This window comes from Mus pahari, chromosome 5, assembly GCF_900095145.1.
Source record: "Mus pahari chromosome 5, PAHARI_EIJ_v1.1, whole genome shotgun sequence".
NCBI classification, from domain to species: Eukaryota; Metazoa; Chordata; class Mammalia; order Rodentia; family Muridae; genus Mus; species Mus pahari.
In genome coordinates, this window is record NC_034594.1 from 135,744,632 (window position 1) to 135,769,909 (window position 25,278).

Below are 25,278 nucleotides of genomic sequence, written 5' to 3' on the forward strand. Positions count from 1 at the left end.
AGCAGTGGGAGCACAGAGGTGAACTAGCAGATGTCACTGCATACCAAGCCAAGACCAGAGAGAAGAAACCAAGGGCTTTGCTCCATCGAATGATCCGTGGATTTCCAGCTGGACCCCACCTCTGGAAGGTATCATCACCTCCAATAGTATACCCTGGGGCTCCCTAGAGAGCAGTTATCAGATTCAAGTCCCAGCACTAAGAAATTCCACTTTCTAAAATGCCTCCTGTAGCAACTCAAAGGCACAGATGTTACTCATCACTGTGATTATTTACTTGCTCTGTGTCGGAGAGTTTCTTCTCTTGTTTTAATGATTTTCTTATCAGTGAAGTGAGCCAATTTGTGCTAACTTTCGGTGTGAGTCAGATTTCTATACTGTGTTGCTAGGGAGCAAGGGACAATGGCTGGAGCATTATAAATAAAATAAAAATAGAATGCGATAGTCAAACTTTCTGATCAACCTCACAACGAGTTTAGAGAAGCAGTCCAAGAAGGTCATATTCTAAATGCTCTATTTTATTCACTCTCTGGATCTGAAGTACATCTTTCAAGCATTGTTTAAAAGAGAAAAGGAATCATGGCCAACCGTTTCCAGAGATGATACAAGTTGTCCATAAAAATACCAATCTCGTTACAAATTGTTGGGGGAACTTAAAGAGAAATGGACTTATGCCCACTGCAGATCAGCATGATTCTGAAAAAGCCAGAGCAAAACGTTGTCTTGCTTACTAATTAACGTCTAGAGTTCTGGCAAATGATCTTGACCAGGAAAGGGAGAGGAAATCTTAATTTTTAAATAGCGAAGTTCTTGTCTGGCTGTTGTCGGTGACTCTCAGAAATTCTAGAGGGACTCACAGTCAGATCAACACAAGGAAAAAAGCAATGAGCAGAACGGGAAGAGCCAGGAGCCTGAGCAAATGGGAATATAAGCAAGGCTTCTGAACTCCACCGACGACACGCGTCTTCATAGGCTTCAGTGACCGGTCCCACTGCGTTAGGATGGCGTTCCGGGCTCCCGACCACTTCCCCGGCCCTACCAGCCGGAACTGGTAGGGGCTGCAAGGGCCAAAGAACACTTCTACGGCCAACCTGGGATCCTTGAGAAACAGCCGTAGGAGACTGGGCTTTGCGCCAATGAAGGAGGCCAGTTCATCCATATAAACAATGTAATCTGTCTGGATGGTAGTGCTATTGCCAAACCTAGAGATGGGAGAGGAGAGACAGTCTGTGACAACCAGGCTTCGCAGGAACAGGAACAGGGATAGCAACCCAGGTCTTCCCGTCAGGGCCAGCCGATATTCTCTTGTGTTACTGAGAAATATTTCATATCTCATTTTGGAATTCCCCAATACTACAGAGCAGTGAAGAACACTTTTGCCCCTATTAGCAAATGGAAAATTGCCTATTGCTCAAGTGAAGTTATTCATTCACAGTTCTTGAGATGTTTAGTGACGGAACCAGGGATGGAGCCCAGGGTTCTAGTTTCATTCTCCTGCTGCCGAGTAGTCTTTTTCGTTTAAAGCATCTACTAGAAGCATTCTCTACGTCGTGAAAGATTTCTGGGCTAGAGAACAGAATTCTGCTTTGCTACATTTCCCTAATTACTTTGAGTTCATCCCGTTTGCAGTCCTTTCTGAGAAGTACTGCAGAAGACAGGGATAAGGGCGAGGGTGTAATAAGTGCATTTTGCACTTAGTAGGACCCAATGCAGTGGCAGGTGAGGAAGCCTCAGGTAATGGTTCTTGGATGTCAGAATGTGGCTCACAGCTTTGGTTCTGTTCATATCGTTAAGGATCATCCAAGACCAAATCAGTTTTGAATATCGACAGATTCTGATTTCTTGATGTGGATCCTAGGTCTACGCTACCCTGAGTAATCTTACCATTTGAGCTTTTTCCCCATTTTCTCATCAATATCATCCATCATGTCGTTCATAGAAGGCAAAGTGCAAGTTCCTGAAAAAAGAAGGGAGGGACCTGGTATTTTTTCTTCTCAGTGGATTACGGAATCACAATACATTTTCATCCTAAAAAGTATTTATTATCTGTGTACGTGTGTGTGTGTGTGTGTGTGTGTGTGTGTGTGTGTGATGTATGCAAGCCATGGCATAGGTGGGGGCTGGTGTCATAGGACAACTTTCAGGAATCACTTCTCTCTTTCTACTGAGTCTTGGGAACGACACTCAGGGCAGGCCCTCAGGCTTTTGTGGCAGGTGTCCTTAGCCACTGAGACATCTTCCTGAGGCTGTTTTCATTTTGGCCGTTTACTGCTCAGCAAAACAATCTTAAGCAAATGAGTCGGTGACTATTTTTAGATTGATGTGGAAGTCCTACTCCTCTCAGAAGCCGCCCTTGTCAGCATAATGAAAGCCTATTATGTAATCATCTTTGCACCTTGGTTCTTAAAAATACCAGATGTTTAATGACAATTAAAGAGTTATACTCTAAACTTTCAATCATATTCTAGAGAATATTTTCTATAAATTGTTGTCTACTGCAAGTGAATTGCAATTATTTTCAGGATTCTTTGTGTGTGTGTGAAGTATGTGTAAGTACCTGTTTGCATGTGTGTGTGTGTGTGTGTGTGTTGTATAAGAGAGAAGACATAGATGATAGATAGATACATAGATAGATAGAGATAAATAGATGGATAGATAGATACAGAGACAGACAGAGATAGACAAGAGACAAGAAACATAGAGATAGAGAAAGGAGGAGCCAGAGAATGAGGAGACGTCAGAGGTCAACCTCAAGTGTCCTCTATAGTTCTCTGACTCAGTTTTTGAGATAGTGTCTGTCTTTGAACAGGGAACTCACCAACTGGCTAGACAATCAGGTGGGCAAGTGCTAGGAGCCCTCCTGTGTCTGCCCACTGTCCCTAGAACTACGGTTAAAGGCATGATCTGACATACCTGGGAGTTTTACATGGCTGCTAGGGCTCTGAACTCTGGCTCTCCTGCCTTTGTGACAAGTGCTTACTGAATGAGCCATCTCTCTGGTCTGATTGTTTTTCAAGATTCAAGAGAAAAATTTTCTCTAAGAATTTAATGAATCCCCAAATCTCTTGGTGGAGAAACAAGAGTTGTTGAATGCGACTGAGATTATGGACTATCCAAATCCACCAAGGGTAAGTGAGATGCCAGGTGATGAGATGCAATTTGAATTACTTTTGAATGAGATTAAAATTTATCTATAAAAGGGGGGTAATTGGTTCCTTTGTCCTGGGGTTCTGATTTTTTCCTAGGTTCTGGGAGTCAAATCCAGTGCACTGGGCTCATCAGGTAGGTGCTCACCACTGCACTAAATCCCCAGCTCTTATCCATTGCTTAGATTCTCCCCAAGTAATTTGCTTTCTCAATAGCCTATCTCTTGTAAGACCATCAGTTTCCTGTTGAATGTCCACTTTGCGTGTTCTCCTTCAAGGTTACTGTTACAAATTTATTTATTTATTATTTGCTTTCTATCTATTTATGCATGCATGTATCATAGTGTGTGTGTGTGTGTGTGTGTGTGTGTGTGTGTGTGTGTGTGTGCCAGAGGACAGTTTGTGAGAATCAGTGTTTTTCTTCTACCTCATGTATATCAGTCTTGGCATCAAACATCCGTGTCAACTGAGCCATTTTACCACCTTCAACTTCTGCTTTTTTTCCTTATTTTCTTTTCTCAGAGCTCAAGTTACAACTACTGTGCTTACAGAGGATTAGTGACCTTCCTTTAGCTCCAGCCTCTCGGAGATGGAAATCTGATGTCTGAGTGGCTGCTCCTGTTTTGCTGGAGCAACTTTCACGCCTGAGACCACCTCAAATCTCTGTCTGAGCAGGCAGAGGAGATTCAGAGGGGTCACTACTGAGTAGGAACATACTGATATGGGGAGGCAGCCTGATAGCCCAGCTGGGTGTACAGTGGCATATTCTAGGCTTTGACACCACAGGGAGTGTCTAAATCCTGCAAGTCACAGTAGTTCTAGAAACCTTAGCTATGGCTTCAAAAGGAATTCCCTTTGCAAAAACTCCCTCATCAAGAAGTTTCATAATTTAAGGTTCAATTAAACTTTGCTCAATATATTCTGACATCTCTGTCTTTTGTTTATCATGGCTCTCCTCAGCCTTACGATCTGTGGTTGCCCACAGCTATGTCCTTCAGACTTTGCCGTGGCTCTGATCCCAGCTCTGTTATGAGAGGAGGCTGCCTGCCTTCCTGGTCCGACCTCAAACAAGTATGTTGTTTGGTTTTCTTTTTGAAAGTGTGAATAATGTGTTTCCTCATATCTTAGGGATTGTACATTTCTCACACCCAGTACTTCCTGCCTGTAATCAACCCCTGCTTGCCCTTAACTAACAGAACACACTGCAGAGAAGAAAAGAGTACAGGAAAACCACCGCCTTCCCAGAAAGTGTGCTTCCACTGCTGTAGATATCTGAGGTTGGCTGGGTACTGGCCTGGAACTGTCTTTCCCCATCCCCATTTCAAGCCATGTAATTCTATTCAGTCTGAAATCACAATTTAACTAAAGTTGTTGTGCAGTTAGGACCTAGAACTCTTGGAGTTCTTATCTAATCAAGGGACTCAGGTAACAGTCAGTTCCCAGGAATTGCAAGTAGCAAAAATTCTTAATAATCTCTTACTATTGCATATAATAACCCAGTGACATATTTTAAATTGTTTATAGAATAGAGCACCAATGGACATAGAGTTACAGATTCTCAAAGCTTGATAGGTCCCGGTAATTGGGATTATTGTTTAGACTCTGAAAAATACTCTCATTAGACTCCACTAGTGAATATTTTTGGGCCACTTACCTTTTATTATTTGTGCTGCCCAGCGTGCCTGGAGGTCAGTTGTGGGGATGGCGGCACCCAGGGACTGGACCAGGCCAATCACTGCCATGGTTGGTTTCTCTAGTTGAGGAGGGAAGATGCCTTTGTACAAGGTGACCTCATTATTTCTGCTTTTGATGATGGAGTCATCCAGGAAGGGGTAGGCATAGCCATAGCCTGTGGCGAAGATGACACAGTCAATGGCCTCAAACACGGTCCCATCCTCAAACACAGCGGATGTCTCTGTGAACTCCTTCACATTAGGCTTGATGGACACCATGCCACACAGGATGCGGGCTGGGAGCTCATCATTGAACACAGGCTCTTTCCTGAGTGTTCTGTATGGACAGCAGAGATGAGGACATTGTAACAGTAATGTTTGCATGCTGCCTTAGTCTCTATACAAGTTGTTTTTTTTTTTTTTAAAAGGAACAAAACAAAGAGTTTTCCCCAAGGTATAGAATATCATTAATGCATTAGAGGAATAAAATGGACATGAGGCATGTAGGAAGTAAGAGAAGTTGCTTTTGGCCTATTCCTTCTCATCCATATGGCTTGTTCCAAATCTCAAAATGGACAACCATCTCCAGCAACTAGCAAAGCATTTATCAAGAAAAGTTCGAACGTAAAGTACCTAGTTTCTAAAGTCTTCTCATTACTTCTTATTACCTATGACATTGTGAGGATTAAGTCCTCTTAAATTCCCTGTGCCTCATTTTTTTTTTCTCTTCTGGAATGTCAATATCAGGTATCTTGGGTCACAGGGATATCTAAATAACATGAAGAATGTTGTTGTCTGTAGCACAGATAAAGTGCCAACAGCATTAACCTTTATTCTTATGTTTTCAAACTGGCCATGGCTAGATAAACTTGGGTGAGTGAAAGAAAAAAAACATAAGAAAGCTATAGCAGGGTTTCTGTAGGCTGGTGAAATGGGAGCCACATGAAGTAATTGCACACCTTGAGCCAAGTCAGGCACCCCTGGGAACTCAGATAAGGCTAGAAGGAGGGGGAACAGTTTGAAGCACTGGGGATCCGAAAAGAGTTCCTTATTTTTCAACAGTAAAATCCTCATGCATGCAGATCATTCTGAACTTGAATGACATGCAGGGAAATGGCTTTGCTATGGTATAGCTAAGACAGTTACGAGAAGAAACTTTAGGAGGACCTCTCTGGAGAAGAAACGGAGACAGGAAGATCAATTGGAACTCTGGGTGGAAAGGCCTCAACTGTACGCTTCCTTCCTGCCACTTGTATTAAACTCATTAAACACCAGTCTTTAAGCATCCCAGCCTCACTGAGACGGACTTTGCCAAGGCCATCAGAATAGAGCTGGTAAGTCCAGTGGTCCATTTCACTTATCTTGCTGAACTTATTAGTAACTATTGGCTTAATTGATCTTATCTTCCCTCCTGAAATACAATGTATTTCAAAAGATCGTCAAAGATCATCGTTTTTTTCTTAGTTCCTTTCTTAATGTGACTACTCGGTGTCTCTGCTTCCGTGTCTGTCTGTCTGTCTGTCTGTCTGTCTGTCTGTCTCTGTTGCTGATGTTCCCTTTCTCACCAGATTACTGAGCAAATAGTTTACACCCCAGAACTCCAACTTCAGTCTTTTTGCCCCCTACACCTACATTCATCCTTCAAGAGAGGGTGTAAGAATTTGAACCTCTCTTCTGTGTATTCCACAGCCATTCGACATATTTTTCCTGCATCATGGCATCTTAGTTTTGCTGTGGCTAAAGCTAAAGCTCTGTTCTTTCCAGAGGCTTCTATATCTCAGTAAACACCAGCTGTATTCTCTCTCAGATCAAAAGTTTTAAAGATATTATTTTTTCAAGCTCTTCTCGCTATCACATCCTTTATCATGTGTAACAGAAAATGGCCGTCTTGCCGAAAGCAATCTACAGATTAAATGTAATCCCCATCAAAATTCCAAATCTGTTCTTCACAGAGTTAGAAAGAGCAATTTTCAAATTCATTTGAAACAACAAAATACCCAGGATAGCAAAAACTACTCTCAACAATAAAAGAACTTCTGGGGGAATCATCATCCCTGAGCTCAAGCTGTACTGCTGAGCAATAGTGATAAAAACTGCATGGTAATAGTACAGAGACAGGCAGGAAGATCAACGGAATAGAACTGAAGACCCAGAAATGAACCCACACACATATGGTCACTTGATATTTGACAAAGGAGCTAAAAACCATCCAGTGGAAAAAAAGACAGTATTTTTAACAAATGCTGCTGGTTCAACTGGGGTCAGCTTGACAAAATGTGCAAATTAACCCATTCTTATCTCCTTATACAAAGTTCAAGTCCAAGTGAATCAAGGACCTCCACATAAAATCAGATAGACTAAAACTTATAGAGGAGAAAGTGGGGGAGAAGCCTCAAACACATGGGCCCAGGGAAAAATTTCCTGAATAGAACACCAATGGCTTATGCTCTAAGATCAAGAATCGACAAATGGGACCTCATAAAATTGCAAAGCTTTTGTAAGGCAAAGGACACTATCAATAGGACAAAACGGCAACCAACAGATTGGGAAAAGATCTTTACCAGTCCTACATCCAATAGAGAACTAATATTCAATATATACAAAGAACTCAAGAAGTTAGACTCCAGAGAAACAAATAACCCTATTAAAAAATGGGTTACAGAACTAAACAAAGAATTCTCAACTGAGGAATATCGAATGATCGAGAAGTACCTAAAGAAATGTTCAACATCCTTCATTTTCAGAGAAATGCAAATCAAAACAACCCCGAGATTCCACCTNACACAAGTCAGAATGGCTAAAATCAAAAACTCAGGTGACAGCAGATGCTGGCGAAGATGTGGAGAAAGAGGAACACTCCTCTATTGCTGGTGGAATTGCAAGCTGGTACAACTACTCTGGAAATCAGTCTGTCGGCTCCTCAGAAAACTGGACATAGTACTACCTGAAGACCCAGCAATACCACTCCTGGGTATAAACCCAGAAGATGCTACAACATGTAGTAAGGACACATGCTCCACTATGTTTATAGCAGTCTTATTTATTGTAGCCAGAAGCTGGAAAGAACCCAGATGTCCCTCAGCAGAGGAATGGATACAGAAAATGTGGTAAATTTACACAATGGAGTACTACTCAGCTATTAATAATGATGAATTCATGAAATTCTTAGGCAAATGGATGGAACTAGAAAATATCACCCTGAGTGAGGTAACCCAATCACAAAAGAACACACATGGTATGCACTCACTGATAAGTGGATACTAGCCCCAAAGCTCCAAATACCCAGGATACAATTCACAGACCACATGAAGCTCAAGAAGAAGGAAGACCAAAGTGTGGGTGCTTTGGTTCTTCTTAGAAGGAAAACAAAATACGCACAGGAGCAAATATCGAGATAAAATGTAGAGCAGAGACTGAAGTGAAGGCCATCCAGAGACTGCCCCACCTGGGGATTCATCCCATATACAGTCACCAAACCCAGACACTATTGTGGATGCCAAGAAGTGCATGCTGACAGGAGCCTGATATAGCTGTCTTCTGAGAAGCCCTGCCAGAGCCTAACAAATACAGAGGCAGATGCTCTCAGCCAACCATTGGACTGAGCACAGGGTCCCCAATGGAGGAGTTAGAGAAAGGACTGAAGGAGCTGAAGGGGTTTGCAACCCCATAGGAAGAACAACAATATCAACCAATCAGAACCCCCAGAGCTCTCAGGGAGTAAGCCAGAAACCAAGGAGTACCCATGGCTCCAGCTGCATATGTAGCAGAGCATGGCCTTGTCATGCATCAATGGGAGGAGTGGTCCTTGGTCCTGTGAAGTCTGGATAGATGCTGCAGTGTTGGGAAATCGAGGGTGGGGAGGTGGGAGTGGTTGGGTGGGTGGAGGAACACATTCATAGAGGCAGGGGGAGAAGGGATGGGATAGGCAGTTTCTGGGAAAGGGGATACCATTTGAAATGTAAATAAAGAAAATATCCATTAAAAAAAAAAAGAAAAAAAAAAAGAAAAGAAAATCCCAGGTATGTTTCCTTTCAATGAACACTTTCAATGTCCTACTCCTGGACACCAATCTCTATCATATTGTTTTTTAACAGCTACTTTAGGAACACATTGTTTTGGTAGTTAGGATTGAATTGATGGCCTCCCACACGCTGGGTATACACTCTACCCCAGTTCTGACAAAAGCGTGTGAACTGGTCACACTGAACATCTGTCCATGCTCTGCCTCTCACTGAATGACAGTGACTAGTGTAGCTAAAGTATCCCCAGCATTAACTTAGATATTATCACTAATATTTTTGGATGTTCAGCTTCCTGTTGCCTTTAGAGTAAAAGCCAGGCTCTCACAAGGTCTGTAAGATGCAATGCCAGTTGGATGTTTCCATATCTCTGGTTTCTTTTCCATGCCTACCTCTTCTCTCCAGTAACAGGAGCTCACACTGCTTGTTGATTATGCCAGCCCTACCCTGAAGAGAGGCCCCGACTGTATCCTCTATAACACTCTTTCCTAGATAGCCTTGCAGTTCTTTCACACATTTCCTTTAGGGTTTTGCTTTTAAAAGTCCCCTTTCCTCTGAGACCTAATTCAAGGACCCCATTGAAGACTATGCTAATAGAACTTTCCATCACCCTTGCTTCTATCAACATACAACCTTCTGCTAAGCATATTGTCTGTTTACAGCTAAGAAGAGTGTATTCCAGTAGGGTGGGATTCCGTTTGTTCTAGATACTGTTGTATCCACAAAGACTTAATTTAGGGTCTGACATAGTAAGTATTTCTTTTGTATTAGCTTAGTCGATTTCTTTGTAGGGACCTTGAGATTTGTATCCAATGTTGAAGCCATTTCTTATGTAGCAGGCTTCACAGAGTTTTTGTTAGCAGCAGCTTTGACATTCAGCATGAGATCACAGAGTAAATGGATAAAGAACAACGCAGATCTGGGTTTGTACTGAAGGTTGTTCTTACTCCCTCGATGTGGGACCTTGGTAGGATTATTAACTCTGTTGTACTTCAGTTTTCTTTTCTGAAAAGCAGGAGAACAAACAGAGCCCTCTTCATACTTGTCAGGGTACATGTCATAATATATGCTAAAGCTTAAAGGGCGACTAGGTATGACTCTGGTAATATATGAAGTTATAAAACATATTTATTTTTATTACTATTACTGTGGGAACTGATTGCTTCAGTATTACCTAACTTCCTAGATGTACAAATCTGGTAAGGAACATGTGTGAAAATCGGTCCCAATATTTGCAGTTCTTTATCTTTTGATAACATGAGATGTGATTACTTTGTGAATATTTTTGATTTGTTTTGTGCTTACAACACACGTCAAGGGCTGTTGACATAGAAATCAAATTTGGCAGGCCCATCACGTTTTAGTCCATGTTACCTGTTTAAAGGCATCAAGCCATAGTTTTCATGCTTGAATCTGGCATTCATCTGCCTTGTGTACCACCAGTCAGAGATGGCTGTGGGTAAGTTGTTCTTGAGGAAAGTTTGAAACCGTGTAAGCACCATCATGTCCCAAGGATAGCCATCATCCCAGACACGGCTCATCACCCAAGAACCACTTCTGGAGCTGATGATGACCTGGATAAACAAATGAACAAACAAATCCAGAAATGCTAAATGTAATGAGTGTAGTGCTCATTGTAGGATGCCTTCCGCGTCTCTAGGGATGAACTTGTTACTCTTGTTCTTGAGAGTTGGGTTGCTGTTGGGTTTTTGTTGTTGTTGTTGTTGTTGTTGTTTTGTTTTTGCTAGGAGGAAGTAGAAATCCCTTGGCTCCCAATCCTTCAAAATTGTTGCATAGGCAAAAGGAAGCTAGCTTTCCTTCCCGGGAGACACTGACTCTAAGAGCATTTCATACAAGCCTCCTCAGCTCCAATCTGCTTCTGCTGACTGGAACCAACTTCCTTCAATCCTCAGCACAACTGACCACCAATATGAATTCACTTTATATTTATCTCAGTGCTCTCCCAATTACTGATGTCTATAAAGAAGCAATTATTATCTCAAAGTAGGCATTGGTGTAAAATAAGGCAAGCAAGTTATGACCAGGACATTACAGCCAAAAAATCTTGGCCCTCTGATCGCTAAATGATAGGACATGGGGAAGATTGCTTTAACAATATAATCTTGTTTCTCTTCTCCTAAAACAGAAGGAAATGGCATCTACAAATTCAGATTTGCATGAGGGTCAGTTGAGAATGCTAACCTGGTTAGGTCTTCTCCCACTCAGAGCTTACACTCCCCTGAGTCATCTAAGAACTTGTTGATGTTTCTGTTTTCAGCTATCTTCTTTTTTTTTTTCCCTCCAGTGGGAAAAACAGGATTCAAGGACCTTGTACCAACAGTTAAAGGCACTCACTGATGGGGAGTACTAAAGCACCCCGATGCAGTATATCTATTGTTACTATTAAGAACTTTCATTTCATCAAGATGAGTCAGAAACCCTCTAACACACAGTGCTGGGTCCTGTTTTCTTTCTTTGCTGTCTTTTCCCCTTCTAAGAACAGCTATTGACACCACTTCAGTGGTATGGTTTTCAAGAATGGGTTCCGGTCCACCTCCTTGGTATGGCCTCAGACTCTACAATCTTTTAGGCATTTGGTGACAGAATTATCTTTTTATCCTTCATTCCAGTGGTAGCTCTTATACTGTTATCCTGCATTCTGCTTAGTTCTTGCTTGAGCTTGTTTGTGTGTGTCAGTGTCTGTGAGAGAGTGTGTGTGTGAGTGTGTGTGTGTGTGTGAACGTGTGTGTTGGCTAAATTTTACTACCTCCTGAGAAGGAAGGCCATGTGGTAAATTTCTTTGTATGCCTCCTGGTTATCAAGTGTAGCATGAATAGAAGCCTAGGAATAGATTTTTATACCATTTGTCTTGACATGGTATCTGTACATCTAAACTGCAATATCCTGGAGATATCTAGACATCTGCTGGGGATGCCCAGAAACTTTATTCGGGATCTATACTGGGCTTATATTACACTAGGAGACATAACATCTGGGAACTGGATTCCTGCCTTTGTTCTTATTAACCCTTAATGAATCTTTTAGAGTGAGGGGTTGACATTTGTCTAAAGTCACACCCTGAAAAGACCTTCCTCACCCCCTCTCCATCTTCTTTTCAGCTTCCCTTCACATCCTTCTTACCCAGACCCACTGACATGCAGCCCTGAGGCCTGGTGTCCATTTTTGAGAGACCACAGCATCTTACTTTGAGACCTCCTACCTGGACACCTCTTCCCATACCCTCCTGCCTTTCTCAGCACTGGTCTGCATGTGTGCTGTCATCTCCAGGGGTCTTTTCCTCCACACGTGGATAGATCACCCCCGTCAATCACACGGATTGTGTGCTGTGTTTTCTTTCCTAGCCCTTTTCACAGTGATAATTTATACCTGAGAGCATTGACCTAAGAGCTTGGAGTTCAAGAGTGAGGTTATGTTTGCTTTGCTCAACATTCTTTCTCCAAACCAGCATGCCAGTCCCTGGAACAACAAGTAACCTCAAATGCACACGTGCAGTGAACACGGGACTCTCTATTTTTATCGACTGAATGCTGTTTTAACTCCATAACAATCTCATTTCTAAATTGGTTCTGTTTTTATCTGTTTTATTGACGAGGAGACCAGAAACCCACAAGTCCAGAACCACTTGTCTAAGTTTCAGTCATAACTGTAACCTCAAGTCCACGTTAGCTTTAGATCACACACACACACACACACACACACACACACACACACACACACACACACACACGAGGTATACAAACGTCTCAAGAAGCTAGCTGGGAGGGAAGAATTGCCAGTGATACCTATAAAGCCATTTCAAACCACACGTGTCACCTACAATGCTGCGGCATATGAAATATCACCTGGAGTTCACATGCCACCCATTCCATAGCACGGCTTTCACATAATGGCTTCTGTTCCTTTAAGATTGTCTGTGGAGCATGTGGGATACGGTACCTGCTGAGCTACGTGGCTGAGTTCTGCGGCAATGTCACAGCCTGAGTTGCCCAGGCCAATCACCAGGACTCGTTTTCCCTTCCATATTCCTGGTTCCTTATAGTCCCTGCTGTGGAAGCATTTGCCTTTAAAACGGTTCAGTCCTGAGTGAGAAGTGGGAAGCATGTGAATCAGTTTGATTTCCATGAAAATAAAGCAATTTTAGTGGTCACAAAATAAGACAACTTAGTATTCCGTGTGTGTGTGTGTGTGTGTGTGTGTGTGTGTGATATCTATCTATCTATCTATCTATCTATCTATCTATCTATCTATCACACTACAGACACACGTTTTAATTTGACTGCTTGTTGCTTGTAGTCTAATTAAAAAGACATTACCACAGTTTGGGAATGGCTTAAGTTTATTGCCCAGAGGTACAGGTGCTGCCAGCTTGGTCCCCAGCATAGTGGTAGTGAGGTGTGGATATAAGCCTTTAAGAGGTGGAGACAAATGGGAAGTGATTTGGTCATTTAGGACATCAGCCTTGGAAAGGGTGAGTTTAGTTACACGAGAGAGCAGTAAGTTCTTTTGTTCTAAAAAAAAAAAACCGCAAGCCTTGCTGTTGAATCTTTTGCTGCCCGTCTCAAGTAGTAATCCTCACTGGTTGGAGTTAACCTATTCTTTTTCCATTTCTTCACCATGCTGTGATGCAACTGGTGAGTGTGTGTGTGTGTGTGTGTGTGTGTGTGTGTGTGTGTTGTGATGGAAGACAGTCCTGGCTACCATGCTGCTTAGACTTTCTAGTGGCTGTAAATATTTGGAAAATAAGCCTAGTTCTTCTACAATGTCTTGATTGCCAGATACTCTGTTACTAGCATCAGAGAACACTCTGAAATAGATACCACTAGCCTGTTTATTCTTGAGAGATGTGTAGGTGGCTTCCTAAATTTCAGCCTTACCTGGAAAGGAGTCTTTTGGTACATGGGGAGATACATGATGCCCAGAACAAATCATCGTAGCATCAAAGACAGCTGTTTCTTTTTTACCGTCCTTTTCGGTGGTGACTTCCCATTTGCCAGTAGTTGAGAAATCAGGACATTTTTTTATACTGGTTACAAGTGTCTAAGGAATGCAGAGAGAAAGTCTTCTTTAATATTCTAATAGTAGATTGCTCTTGATAAAATTACTTAATTAGAAAGGTACCTCTTAATGAAAGTCAAAAGTCCCTTGGAAGAAATGAGAACATTAAGTATGTATGTATGTATGTATGTATGTATGTATGTATGTTTATATGTATACATTAATATAGTGTGTATATTTTTTCATCTTGTTTTAAAATATTTTTTTATTGTTTACTGCAAATGGTTAAGTTTATGATCTCACAAAAGCACGGCTTTCTCCACCTTGCACAAGAAGTCTCACAATATCCAGTGCTAGATGGCTTGCATTTTTGCATTAAATTTCTTTTGGACACATGATTATTTAGAAGTTGGAGTTAATAAATTTATAAACCCATGGATATCTTGTATCTATTCCTTCGTTCCTGAGTTGGTGCTGTTTTGAAATAAGAACAGCACGTGATCATGTTTTGTCTATTTCTGACAGATTCCTGAGAAATAGATAGTGTTCTGAAATCGACAGAGAAAGTTAAAGGGGCTGGGCGTGGTGGCACAAACCTTTAGTCCCAGCACTCAAGAGGCAGACACAGATGGATCACTGTGAGTTTAAGGCCAGCATGGTCTATGAAGTGAGTTCCAGGATAAATAAATAAATAAATAAATAGAGCAGCAGACTCAGACGTCCTCATCACCATATCTGAAGCTACTTTTCTGATAACACCTTACCTCAAACTGTATGTATTTCAGGAGGTTCTTTTCCCTGGCAAAAGAAGTGATGTATTCTTGGAGCTTGCTGTTATGCATGAAGTTGGGGAAGTCGTCGGGATAGGGGAAGTCTGGAAAACACATCATCTCTTTGGAAGAGTTGGTGAAGACCGATCGGTAAATGCTGGCCCTGCCCTCTTCTGTATGGTCCTGTGAACGACAGGTTCAGATGGGTAAAAATACTCAGTTCCAAGTCACTGTAGTAAGATGAGCTGACCTTTGTCCACAGATTGCCTCTGATAAGCTGATAAATAAATATTCATGTACCCTAAACAATTGATGCTGACCACAGAACTTTATCAAGGTCATTAAGGGTATGGAAGCATATACTCAATATGGCTTGTTTTCTAAGGGAAACCTCTTCTTTGTTTCTTTTTAGACATATGCTATCAGCACTCCTATTTCTATCACCTATGGTGATAGAGATTTTCATAGTTCAACTCTACAGGATTTCATTGTGTCACCAACTCACCTGCATCAGCAACTACTAGTTGATTTGAATTGTAAAGACAGTGATAGGTGATTGACAGTATTTACAAGATTTGTAAATGTGAGCATTTTAAAACTAATCTTTTAAAATTAATTGTAAAATTTCTACTACCTTTTTTTGAAAAAAGCATATTGAATTTGCCTGCCCACATTTATGCAGGTAATGGAGTTTTAACTTTTAGAAATATAGAAACGTTTACACTGGTAAATAAAGAGAGAAGTTACAGCATCATGCTTAGAACTGTAGAGGAGGATTACAGCATCATGCTTAGAACTGTAGAGGAGGAATTAGATGATGGTGAGAGAAGACAGGGACATGGAAGGAAAAGGCTCAGCAGAGATCAATCAGGACACAGGGTTCTCATCTGTAGCCATAGTCACGCCCCCCTCTCTCTCACACACACCACCACCACCACAACTACCACAACCAACAACAACATCAACAAAACATCCCTAAACTAACCAACCAACCAGCCATGCAAACAACAACAACAAAACAAACAAACTTTCTAACTGCAATCCAGAGTTAGATGCTACTCCTATAGACTTTGTTTTAGTTGGCCTGGATTTCAAATGTCTCTCAAGTAACAATATAGAATGGTGTGTGTGCGTGTGCGTGTGCGTGTGCATGTGTGTGTGTGTGTGCGTGTGCGTGTGTGTGTGTGTGTGTGTGTGTGTGTGTGTGTGTGTAGAGGCCAACTTCAAGTGTGTGCTCCTTAAGTGACATCTACTCACTGATAAGGCTAAGCTGACTAGCAAGAGAGCTCCAGGAATCCTTCACTTCTGTTTCTCAGTGCTAGGACTACAAACCACTTTACTGACTGAATCATCTTCTCAGCCCAAGACACTAATATAAGAGAAAAAAAACATTGTAAAGACCATGTAAAGAAAGTCGAAACTTTCCTTGGGCCTCTGAAACCATCAATGCATGCTTTGAGAGCTCTATAGGTCTACATAAAATATCCGCCTTTTTCAGCAGCCCAGAAAACAATAAATCTGTAGGCCATCTAGGTTTGACCTTAAGTTTTATGATGAAAGGTTAAATTATAGATCTTTATGGATGGTTGCGAGTGTGTAGAGAAACATGTAGACCATTAGAAAGTTCTCATTACATTTCATGTAACTCAAAGCTGATGGGTACCTGGATTATGACCTTTTAGTAAACACTGGAACATTACATCATGTTGATCAGTGTCACTAGCCAGGCTGAAATTTGCTTATTGTCAGGTTACAGCTTAGGTGTTGTGTTTGCTTCAATAAAGAATGTGACCTTGAAAGGCGACCCAAGCTTTCTGTTGCTCATGTGACTCATGCACCTGGCTAGTCCACATGAAACTTTGAGCAGGGGAAGGGATTTGTAGCCTCTAACCAGTTTAGGAATCTTGATATAAATGATATCAAAAGGAAAGAGGAAGGGATTAAGGAAAAGTTAATTCACATAGAGTCTCCCAACTTGAAAACCCCAAATCTGAAATGTTTTGAACACCAACATGGAAATGCAAGTAGAAAAATTCAGCTGTATGTGGGACAAGGCCCAGGGAACATTGTAAAAGAAAAGGGCAGAAAGGATGTAAAGGCAGAGTATGGAGAAGGTGCTGTGGAAAGATGTCCTCTGGACATGACTGCCGCACACACTGACTCCGAGTAGGTGTGGCTACCTTCTCAGAGCTCAAGACCAACCAGTTAAAAAGTCAGACATGGATTAGGGAGGGGGCTCCTGTGGTCTCACACCAAGCTGAGAAAATATGTCAGTTAATGACTGCTGGGGGCGGGGAAGAATTATCTTTCTTTCTTTCCTTCTTTCTTTCTTTCTTTCTTTCTTTCTTTCTTTCTTTCTTTCTTTCTTTCTTTCTTTCTTTCTTTCTTTCTTTCTTTCTTTCTTTCTTTCTCAATACTCCCCAACCTCAGTTTCCCTTCCCTCCATTCTGCCAAATACCCGTCCACCTCTGTACTGCCCTTCTTCCCCAGATCCACTCATCCTCCACTTCCCTTCAGAAAAGACAAGTCCTCCCTAGGGATATCAACTGAACACCACATAAGAAGACATAATAAGACTAGATGCAAACCCCTCTCATCAAGCTTTGGAAAAGCAACTCAGTAAGAGGAAAAGGGTCGCAGGAGCAGGTGAAAGAGTCAGAGATACACCCACTCCCACTCTTAGGAGCCCCACAAAATACCAAGCTACTAACCAGAACACACATGCAGAGGACTTAGCACAGACCCATGCAGGCTTAGAATTACTTTTGCTATGGGATGTGTCTACTGGTATATTGCCTAAGCCCCAGTGGATGATCCACACCCATAAGCATATAGGCAGCACTAATTGGAACTTCATATACACATACATATACATCATATACATATACATCAAATACATATACATATACATGGCATGAAGTTGAGAAGGCAAAGTGTCTGGGAGGGGGGAGAGGAGAATTGGAGTGAGAAATTGGTGGTGGATATGGGACATACATGTATAAATTTTTTCAAATCATAAAAATTAATAAAATTAGTGTGCAGAAGACATTAAATTTCTCATAAATCAATGCAACTTACAGATTAATTGTTTTGTGGAGCACTACTGGGAAACAGAAGTTTTAGCTATACCTGTGGCCTAGTTAGTAGCTTATTTACTCTGTGGGTAAGCAGTAGGGGGCAGTACTTCTCTTTAGCCTTGGATGGGGATGGAGTAAGAACCCATTTGGTACAGAGTGTGTTGTATGAAACAGTTACACAGCAGCAGGCTTTCTGAACCTACTGTTTCTTACACTTGAGTAATGCTTAGATTCCTATGAAAGGTGAACAGGTGTTACAAATGCAAAATTCTGACTTTAAAAAGCCAAAAACAACAAAAGTGCAAAATTAATATTCTTTTGTTATTAGCTCCTCAAGTGAGTGTTTGTCTGTGGCTGCTAACTCCTAGTGGCTTGAGTGACACCTATTCCTGGCCTCATTTGAAATCTTTTTTGTTTTTTTCCCAAAACTGGTTACTAGTGGTGGTAAGATGCCAAGTCATATTTCTTTTCTTTTGTTTTTTTTCTTTCTTCTTTTTTTCTGGCCTTATATTTTCTTTATTCCTTTTTTCTTTTTTTTCTTTATTGGATATTTTCTTTATTTACATTTCAAATGTTATCCCCTTACCTGGTTTCTACCCCTGAGAAACCCCCTATTCCATCCCCTCTCCTGCTGCTTCTAAGAGGGTGTTCCCCCACCCACCTACCCACTTCTACCTTCCTGCTCTGGCATTCCCCTACACTGGGGCATTGAGCCTTCACAGGACCAAGGGTCTCTCCTCCCATTGATGCCCGGCAAGGCCATCCTCTGCTACATATGCGGCTGGAGCCATGGATCCCTCTATGTGTATTCTTTGGTTGGTGGTTTAGTCCCTGGGAGCTCTGGGGGGTCTGGTTGGTTGCCATCTTAACCCATCTCATGTTGGTAAAAGAGCTGGAAATGTTGAAGAGCCAATTATGTTTTTCTTGTGGCTCCTGTAACAGATTGCCACAAATGTGATCAACTAAAGAAATATGACCTTGTTCTCTTCCAGTGCTGTAGGCCTGCAATGGTAGCCCCAACAAGCTGTTAGCAGCGTATGCTCACCCCCAGAGGCTGTGGAGAGAACCCACTCCCTCCCTTTTTGAGTGAATGCCAGCTTTTTAGTGTCAAACGTATCTGACTTCATTGACTGGGGGATTCCACATCCATTTTCAATATTGTAAACAAAATGTAGCACCTTTTCTCTTCTGTCTCTTGTATGTCTCCCTTTACTTCATAGGAGGGGACTCAACATGACATTTCCAGACAGCCCACATAATCCAGGAAAATCTCTAGATTTCAAGATTTTTAAATAGCCTTAGCCCCAAACGTTTTCCCTTAGATAGTAAGTTCTATAGATCCCAGGAATTAGGAAATGATGTAATGAGCACATGCACATCTGCTGATTGGCTCCTTAGGATAAGAAGACAGTGACAAATGGCATCAAGGGACTTTACAGTGTGTTCGCCACTGCCCTTTGCAGCTGTCTCATTAGTTTGGGGTATTGCAAGAAATAATTCCATATCCAAATCTTAAATTGATTTTAAAAAATTCCCTTCCTTCCCCATTCCTTCTTTGTCATCATCTCTCCTCTTCCCTCTTCTCTCCTCCTCTTGACCTCATGTATCCCAGGCTGGCCTGAGACTGCATAACTGAGAACTGTCTTGAACTTCCACATCCTCTTCCTTCAAGCCCCTGAGTGTTGAGATTAGATGTGTGAGCCACTATGACCGGTTTAATGGTGCTAGGAATTGAATCTAAGGCTTCTGAATATACTTCGAATTTTATCGATTTGTAAACTCTACCAACTGACCCACATTCCCAGATTCTCATTTTTGACATTGTTATTATTGTTAGTATTATTACTATTATTTAGTTCACATTTTTTGTCGTTAGTAAATGGTGAACTTGTATAAATACCAAAGAAGTATTTTAAAATAAAATTTTTTAAAGATCAATTACATTATACTGACAGAGTAGGTTTTATATATATATATATATATATATATATATATATATATATATATACTAATGGATAAAAGAAAGAGACAAGGAGGAGAATATGGGAGGGGGAAAGGGAGGGAAAAGGATGTAATTATATTGTAATCTCAAAAATAAAATAAATTAAAATAAGCACACAAACAAAACCAATAGCTACCAAGACTTGTGAATGTATACACAATATAGAAATTTTAAATATTGTATTAGTAATGCAAAATGTGTTGGAGGAACAAGGATGGAGAGATTTTATGTGTGATTTAAGTTGTTATCAATTTAAAATAGATATAACTACTCTCTGCATATGTTAATATATCAAATGTGTTTTGTGTTTTAAAAGTAAGGATATTTCATTGTATGTAGTTTTTGTAAGTGGATGGTGTTGTGTCGCATGAAGGCACTTTCTCAGGAGTGCATATCTCTGTTGAGCACAGTGCCCTCCCACACTCCCAACATTGCTACTTTAATTGTATTGACTTGTAGGCTATTACATAGAAATTAAATACATGTATGTACTGTACAATGCTTAAACCAGAGCACTTAGAAATGATATGTTAACTCGGAATAATTGTGCATATTTTGAGGCACTCTTGTGATGCTTTAGTGCATAGGTACAAGACATATTGATGAGATTAAGAAACTGGGTTTTCATATCCTTGTTATCACATTGTGTTTACAGTGATTGGGTGAGTCTCTTGTAGTTATTTAAAAATATGTAATTGGTTACAATAAACTGTAGTGTGGATCATATTACTTCAATCCATGTCTACTTGGGTGCCTGCTATCTAAGCTTCCAGTGTCTTCCCCATCTCTCATCTTTCCTAGCCTTTAGTAATCACTACTATACATTTAATTACTTAAGAACATTTTTTTTGTTTAACACAATGACTTTCATTTCCATCTATTTCACTAAAAATAATGGGATATTGGTTTTTGAAGGTGAAGTACCACACATACAGATGTTCACCTACCATCTTCTGTATTGCTGGGGTCATATCTATCTTCTTCTTCACCTGTATTAATGTCTACAAGCGCCTTCTCTATTTTCTTCTAGTTTTGTAGTTCTAGATTATTAAAGTTAGGTCTTTCATCCATTTTTGTTTCCTCTTTCTCTCTCTCTATCTGAGAGAGAGATCAAGTTTTAATCTTCTATTTGTAAATATCCATTTTTTCAGTGCCATTTACTAAAGAGGTTGTTTTTTTCCCCCTCTATAACTAATGAAATTAAAGAGAAAGATATCAGAAAAGGAACCTGATTCAGTTAGTACAAAACTACAAAGGAGCTTGGCCTATTGTATGCTTCTAATCCCAGCACTTGGGAGGCAGAGACAGGCAGATCTCTATGAGTTTGAGTTCAGCCTGGTCTACATAGTAAGTTTCAGGTCAGCCAGGACCAGGGCTATGTAGAGAGTCCTAGTTTCAAACAAACAAACAAACAAACAAACCAACAAACCAACAAACAAAACACAACAAAAAAAGCCCAACCCCAAAGAACTAGAAAGGAATAAATTTAACTAGAGAAGTAAAAGACTTCTCAATGAAAATTGTAAGTTCTGCTGAAAGGTAATAAATACGACTTCAACAAAGGGAGAAGCCTCTGATGTTTACAGATAGGGAGAATTAATGTTACTTTGGCCATACTACCATCATTATTTACATATTTAATGCACATTATTCAATTGATCAACATGCCCCATCATATTCTTCAAAAATGAGTGGGAAAGTCCTGAAACTCTTCCGGAAGTACAGAAGACTACAAATATACACGACGGGCTTGAACCAAACCAGACCAAAGTAACCCTAAAGAAGTAAAGAAACAACAACAACAAAACCCAAAGCTGGAAGGGATCACATCACCTGACTCTAAAATATAGTACAAAGCTATAGAAATCAAAACAGCACAGCACTGGCACAAAAACAGACTCCCAGACCAGTGGAATAAAATTCAGAACCCAGAAATCACTCGACCCATTTGTAGGCAATTGGTTGTGGCCAAAGCTATTTTCCATGATCACCTGAGAGATTGAAATTTGTGGTCTAAATCGCTAACATTGGCCTTTGCAACCTCACATTTAAAACCCTGATTATTTTTCTGTGACAAACGTACACATGTTCATGGACATGTTGAGGCCAGAGGTTGGTACTTGATGTCTTTCTCACTCCCCACCTTATTTTGTGAGGTTGGATCCCCATGGAACGTGAGCTCAGTGGCTGTTTGACCAGAGAGCAGTCAAAATTATTGGTTTGGCTTGTCCCACCACATAGTATCCTAGGTGTGCACCCGATTTTTATGTGTTTTTATTGGGGGGGGGGGCATCCAAACTCAAATCCTCATGCTTATGAGACCAAGCACTTCACTCACTGAGCCACCTCTCAGCCCTACCTGACAGCTTTTAAATATGGAAGGCATGCATCTGTATTATATAAACTTACCTAGTATTTGACTATGAATTTTTTTTTTATCGCCAAGTGACTCCTATTCACGATTTATCAGATTTTTCTGCTAACTCCAAGGACATTATTTTTTGACTTGCTTCCACGGTGGCATTTTGTGGGATCCAATCCCGCTAGGAATCACAACTGGTGCCTAGGCAAGTCTGAGCATCCCACCCCTGCCCTGCCCCACCCTGCCCTTTCCTGCCTGTGGCACAGATGTCCTGCCCATTCTCTGACTATTGCCCAGATGCCTCACTCACTGAAAATTTCCACAGGCCCCCAACATCATCACTCCTCTCAAAGCACGTGGGCTCCAGCCCCTCCTCCAGACAGCTCCTGATGGCAGCCAGGCCACTGACACCAGCTCCAACGATGGCCACTCGCCTCTTCATGGGTGCCTGCAGAGAGGTGCAGAGATCAATTCCAGCATCCTTTGTAAGAACTTATTTTGATATTTGCTTTTAATTTACTAAGAAGTTTTACTTCGGCATGCACGAAAACATTTACAGAGTAGTTTGGAATACCTGTTAGCCACGAAAGCACAGTTTGCACTTTTCTGAATCTTGGCAAAAGAGCAGTTGAACAAATTCACCCGGAACTTTGAGATTTGTGATCTGAATTACAAACACTACCTTTCGCAAACTCATGTTTAAAAAGTTTGGTTTTTTGGTGTGTGTCTCTGTTTGGGGGGGGGAGGCATGTCCATACATGTGCAGGGGCAGGTGAAAGCACAATGTGTTAAGTATTCTATTTTCAGTCAGCTCCCCAAATTAAAAGATTCATAACTAAGGTATGCAAATACTTATCCATGACACACATTCACAGCTAAGATACACACACGCACCTCCACACAATTGTTTATATGTGAATAAAGCAACCCCAGCTACATGTATAGATGTGTGATGGTCTCTCTGTGTGAGAGGGTAGGTTTCATGATCATCTGCAGACATTCAAATCCCCTTCTATAAACGGTCTAGTATTTTTGTCTAATGCATGAAATTTTCCTGCATCTTTCAATTCATCTCTGCATTATTTATAACTCATTACTTATAATTCATAATGTTATCAATTCTGTAGAAATACTTTGTTAGCTGTATCACTTAAAGAATATTATCAAGAGGGGGGAAGAAGCCTGTGTGTAGTCAATATAGATGCAGCCCTCATAGGCCTAACTACAGCATTGATTCTTAGGTACTTGAATCTTCATAGGTAACACACACACATGTACACACATGTATATACATGCGCATACATATATGTACACACACATATATAGAATATGTGTATACCTATATTTATTTTACTTAACACAAGACTGATAACATGTATACCTCAGTATTTTAGAAGGCTAGTCTTTTTCCTTCCTTAACAAAAGTCAAACCATTGTTTTCAAACAACTCCTTTCCACTCTTACTCATTCTCAACCTCACTCTCCTCAGAGAGAATTATGTTCCTAATCTTTCCCTATCCTTATGTTTTACCATTACCTTTCTACACTTCTTTTTAGGTAAAATTCCTTAGCTCTGCAAAGAAAAGACTTAGATCATGCGATTCATGTTGTATAATTCCCAGGAAAAAGAAGAAGCTGACAACTTGCTGAATGACATGCTATGTTCATTCCAGCCGCACTAAACGTAGATCCACCCAAGTCCATTCACCCACCTGACCCTCCTCCGTGCTCCTTTCCCCCATTGCCCACAAGACTTTCCCTCCCTCAGCCCTTTGCAATAGATTTTTAATTTTACCTTTCCTTTGTCTTCCTTTCTTCTCTGTGTTTAAACCCCTAGTCTTCTGGGGAGTCTGAAAGAGAAAATGTTGTGCACCTTATATGTTTGTGTGTGCAGGAGAGTCGTTGGAACAGGGAGGAGCTTATCTTAAAGGGATAATCCTTCATCCTGTAGCAAGTGAGCACATGCCTGTGATGTGCTGGTCTTTTGGCCACCTCTCTGGCCACTCAGACCTGCTTTCCTCTTAGCAGTAGTTAGTAACCTCCAGTTTCACTCTTCCTCCCTTGTTTTAGTGGTGGCAGTCTCTCTCCAGGTTGCTAAGGTTCTAGTTTCTATCTCTTTATGTGCAATCCTAAAGTTTACTTTTTGTAGGTCTTTTGTGGTAGCCCATGGTGTCCTTCCACATCCTACTGAAAATGAATCACAATTTGAGATAGGCCAGTAGCAAAGTTGGCATTTCTGTTCTATGAAAAAGAAACCCCAAACCAATCAACAAACCAACCCAAACAAACAAACAAACTAACTCCCAGGATTATTAGTCACAGATATAACAAGTAGGTTAGATCTGCTCTCCAATTTAGAGAAACCGTACTATTCAGATGCATCACACTGAGGGTGTTGTGGGTCTTCCGTGAGACCTCATTCAGCAGCTTTAAAGTTATAGCCTGCAACTGCATTTTAAAGGGATTCCAACGGGAAGAGTTTGTTGCCTCTTGCCAACACCATTCGCCCTCCTAATAGCCCTCCAGGGCAAGAGGTGTCCACTGTACTCCCTCTTCTCAGAAGGGAAGAGACTGCCAGTTAGGCAAGAGACCTGGCAGGAGACTGTCCCCAGTGTTCAGGGCTGTCACTGAGCTTTTATTTCCACTGGTCAACCTCTCTGTCCACAGACAGACATAGGTCTCAGCATCCAAAACTGCCTGCCACATGGATAAAGCAGGATAGCGAGCGACATGTGGTTATAGCCACAGGGGAGTGTTCTACATAAGGAATCAAGAAGCCAGCAGAGCTAAGCTCAGCTCTTCAGAAAGCAGTGGAGAACAAACAAGCACTTGAAAGTGTTTAACCAAAGCCTTTTTAAAAAAAGGTAACTTTACAAGCTTTGTTTTCTGTTAGTAATCTAAGGCACATCTCACTGTCTGTTTTACTCAAATATTTTGATCTCTGAAAAATTGAGACTTAGTGTGTTGAATATGTACTTTCCAAAAGAGCTACCCCAGTGTGAGCACAGCCATAGACTGCTTCACAGTCCAGGACAGGAGGAAGCACCTGGACTTCGAGCAGAGAATTTATGCAAAGGTTGACATGGATAGAAAAAAATGGACATGTGAGCAGTGTTGGGTCATGTTAAAAAAAATTGGCTGAATGCAGAATCATGACCATTTCTGAACGTGCTAGACTTTTAGAGAAAGCACTTGCTTCCAAAGGGAGATTAATTG

At 41.0% G+C, this 25,278-nt stretch overlaps 1 protein-coding gene across 1 annotated transcript; it reads right to left on the bottom strand.

Annotated features, from left to right (window-relative positions):
- Positions 1-494: 494 nt before the first annotated feature.
- Positions 495-24,596, bottom strand: LOC110322265 (dimethylaniline monooxygenase [N-oxide-forming] 3). Its single transcript, XM_021198874.2, has 10 exons — positions 24,432-24,596; positions 23,858-23,912; positions 22,373-22,510; positions 14,616-14,804; positions 13,731-13,893; positions 12,793-12,935; positions 10,210-10,409; positions 4,798-5,153; positions 1,882-1,954; positions 495-1,199 (listed from the first exon to the last, which is right to left on the bottom strand). The coding sequence occupies exons 3-10, from the start codon at positions 22,502-22,504 to the stop codon at positions 857-859; spliced, it is 1,599 nt and encodes a 532-aa protein (XP_021054533.1). The 5' UTR covers positions 22,505-22,510; positions 23,858-23,912; positions 24,432-24,596; the 3' UTR covers positions 495-856.
- Positions 24,597-25,278: the final 682 nt, after the last annotated feature.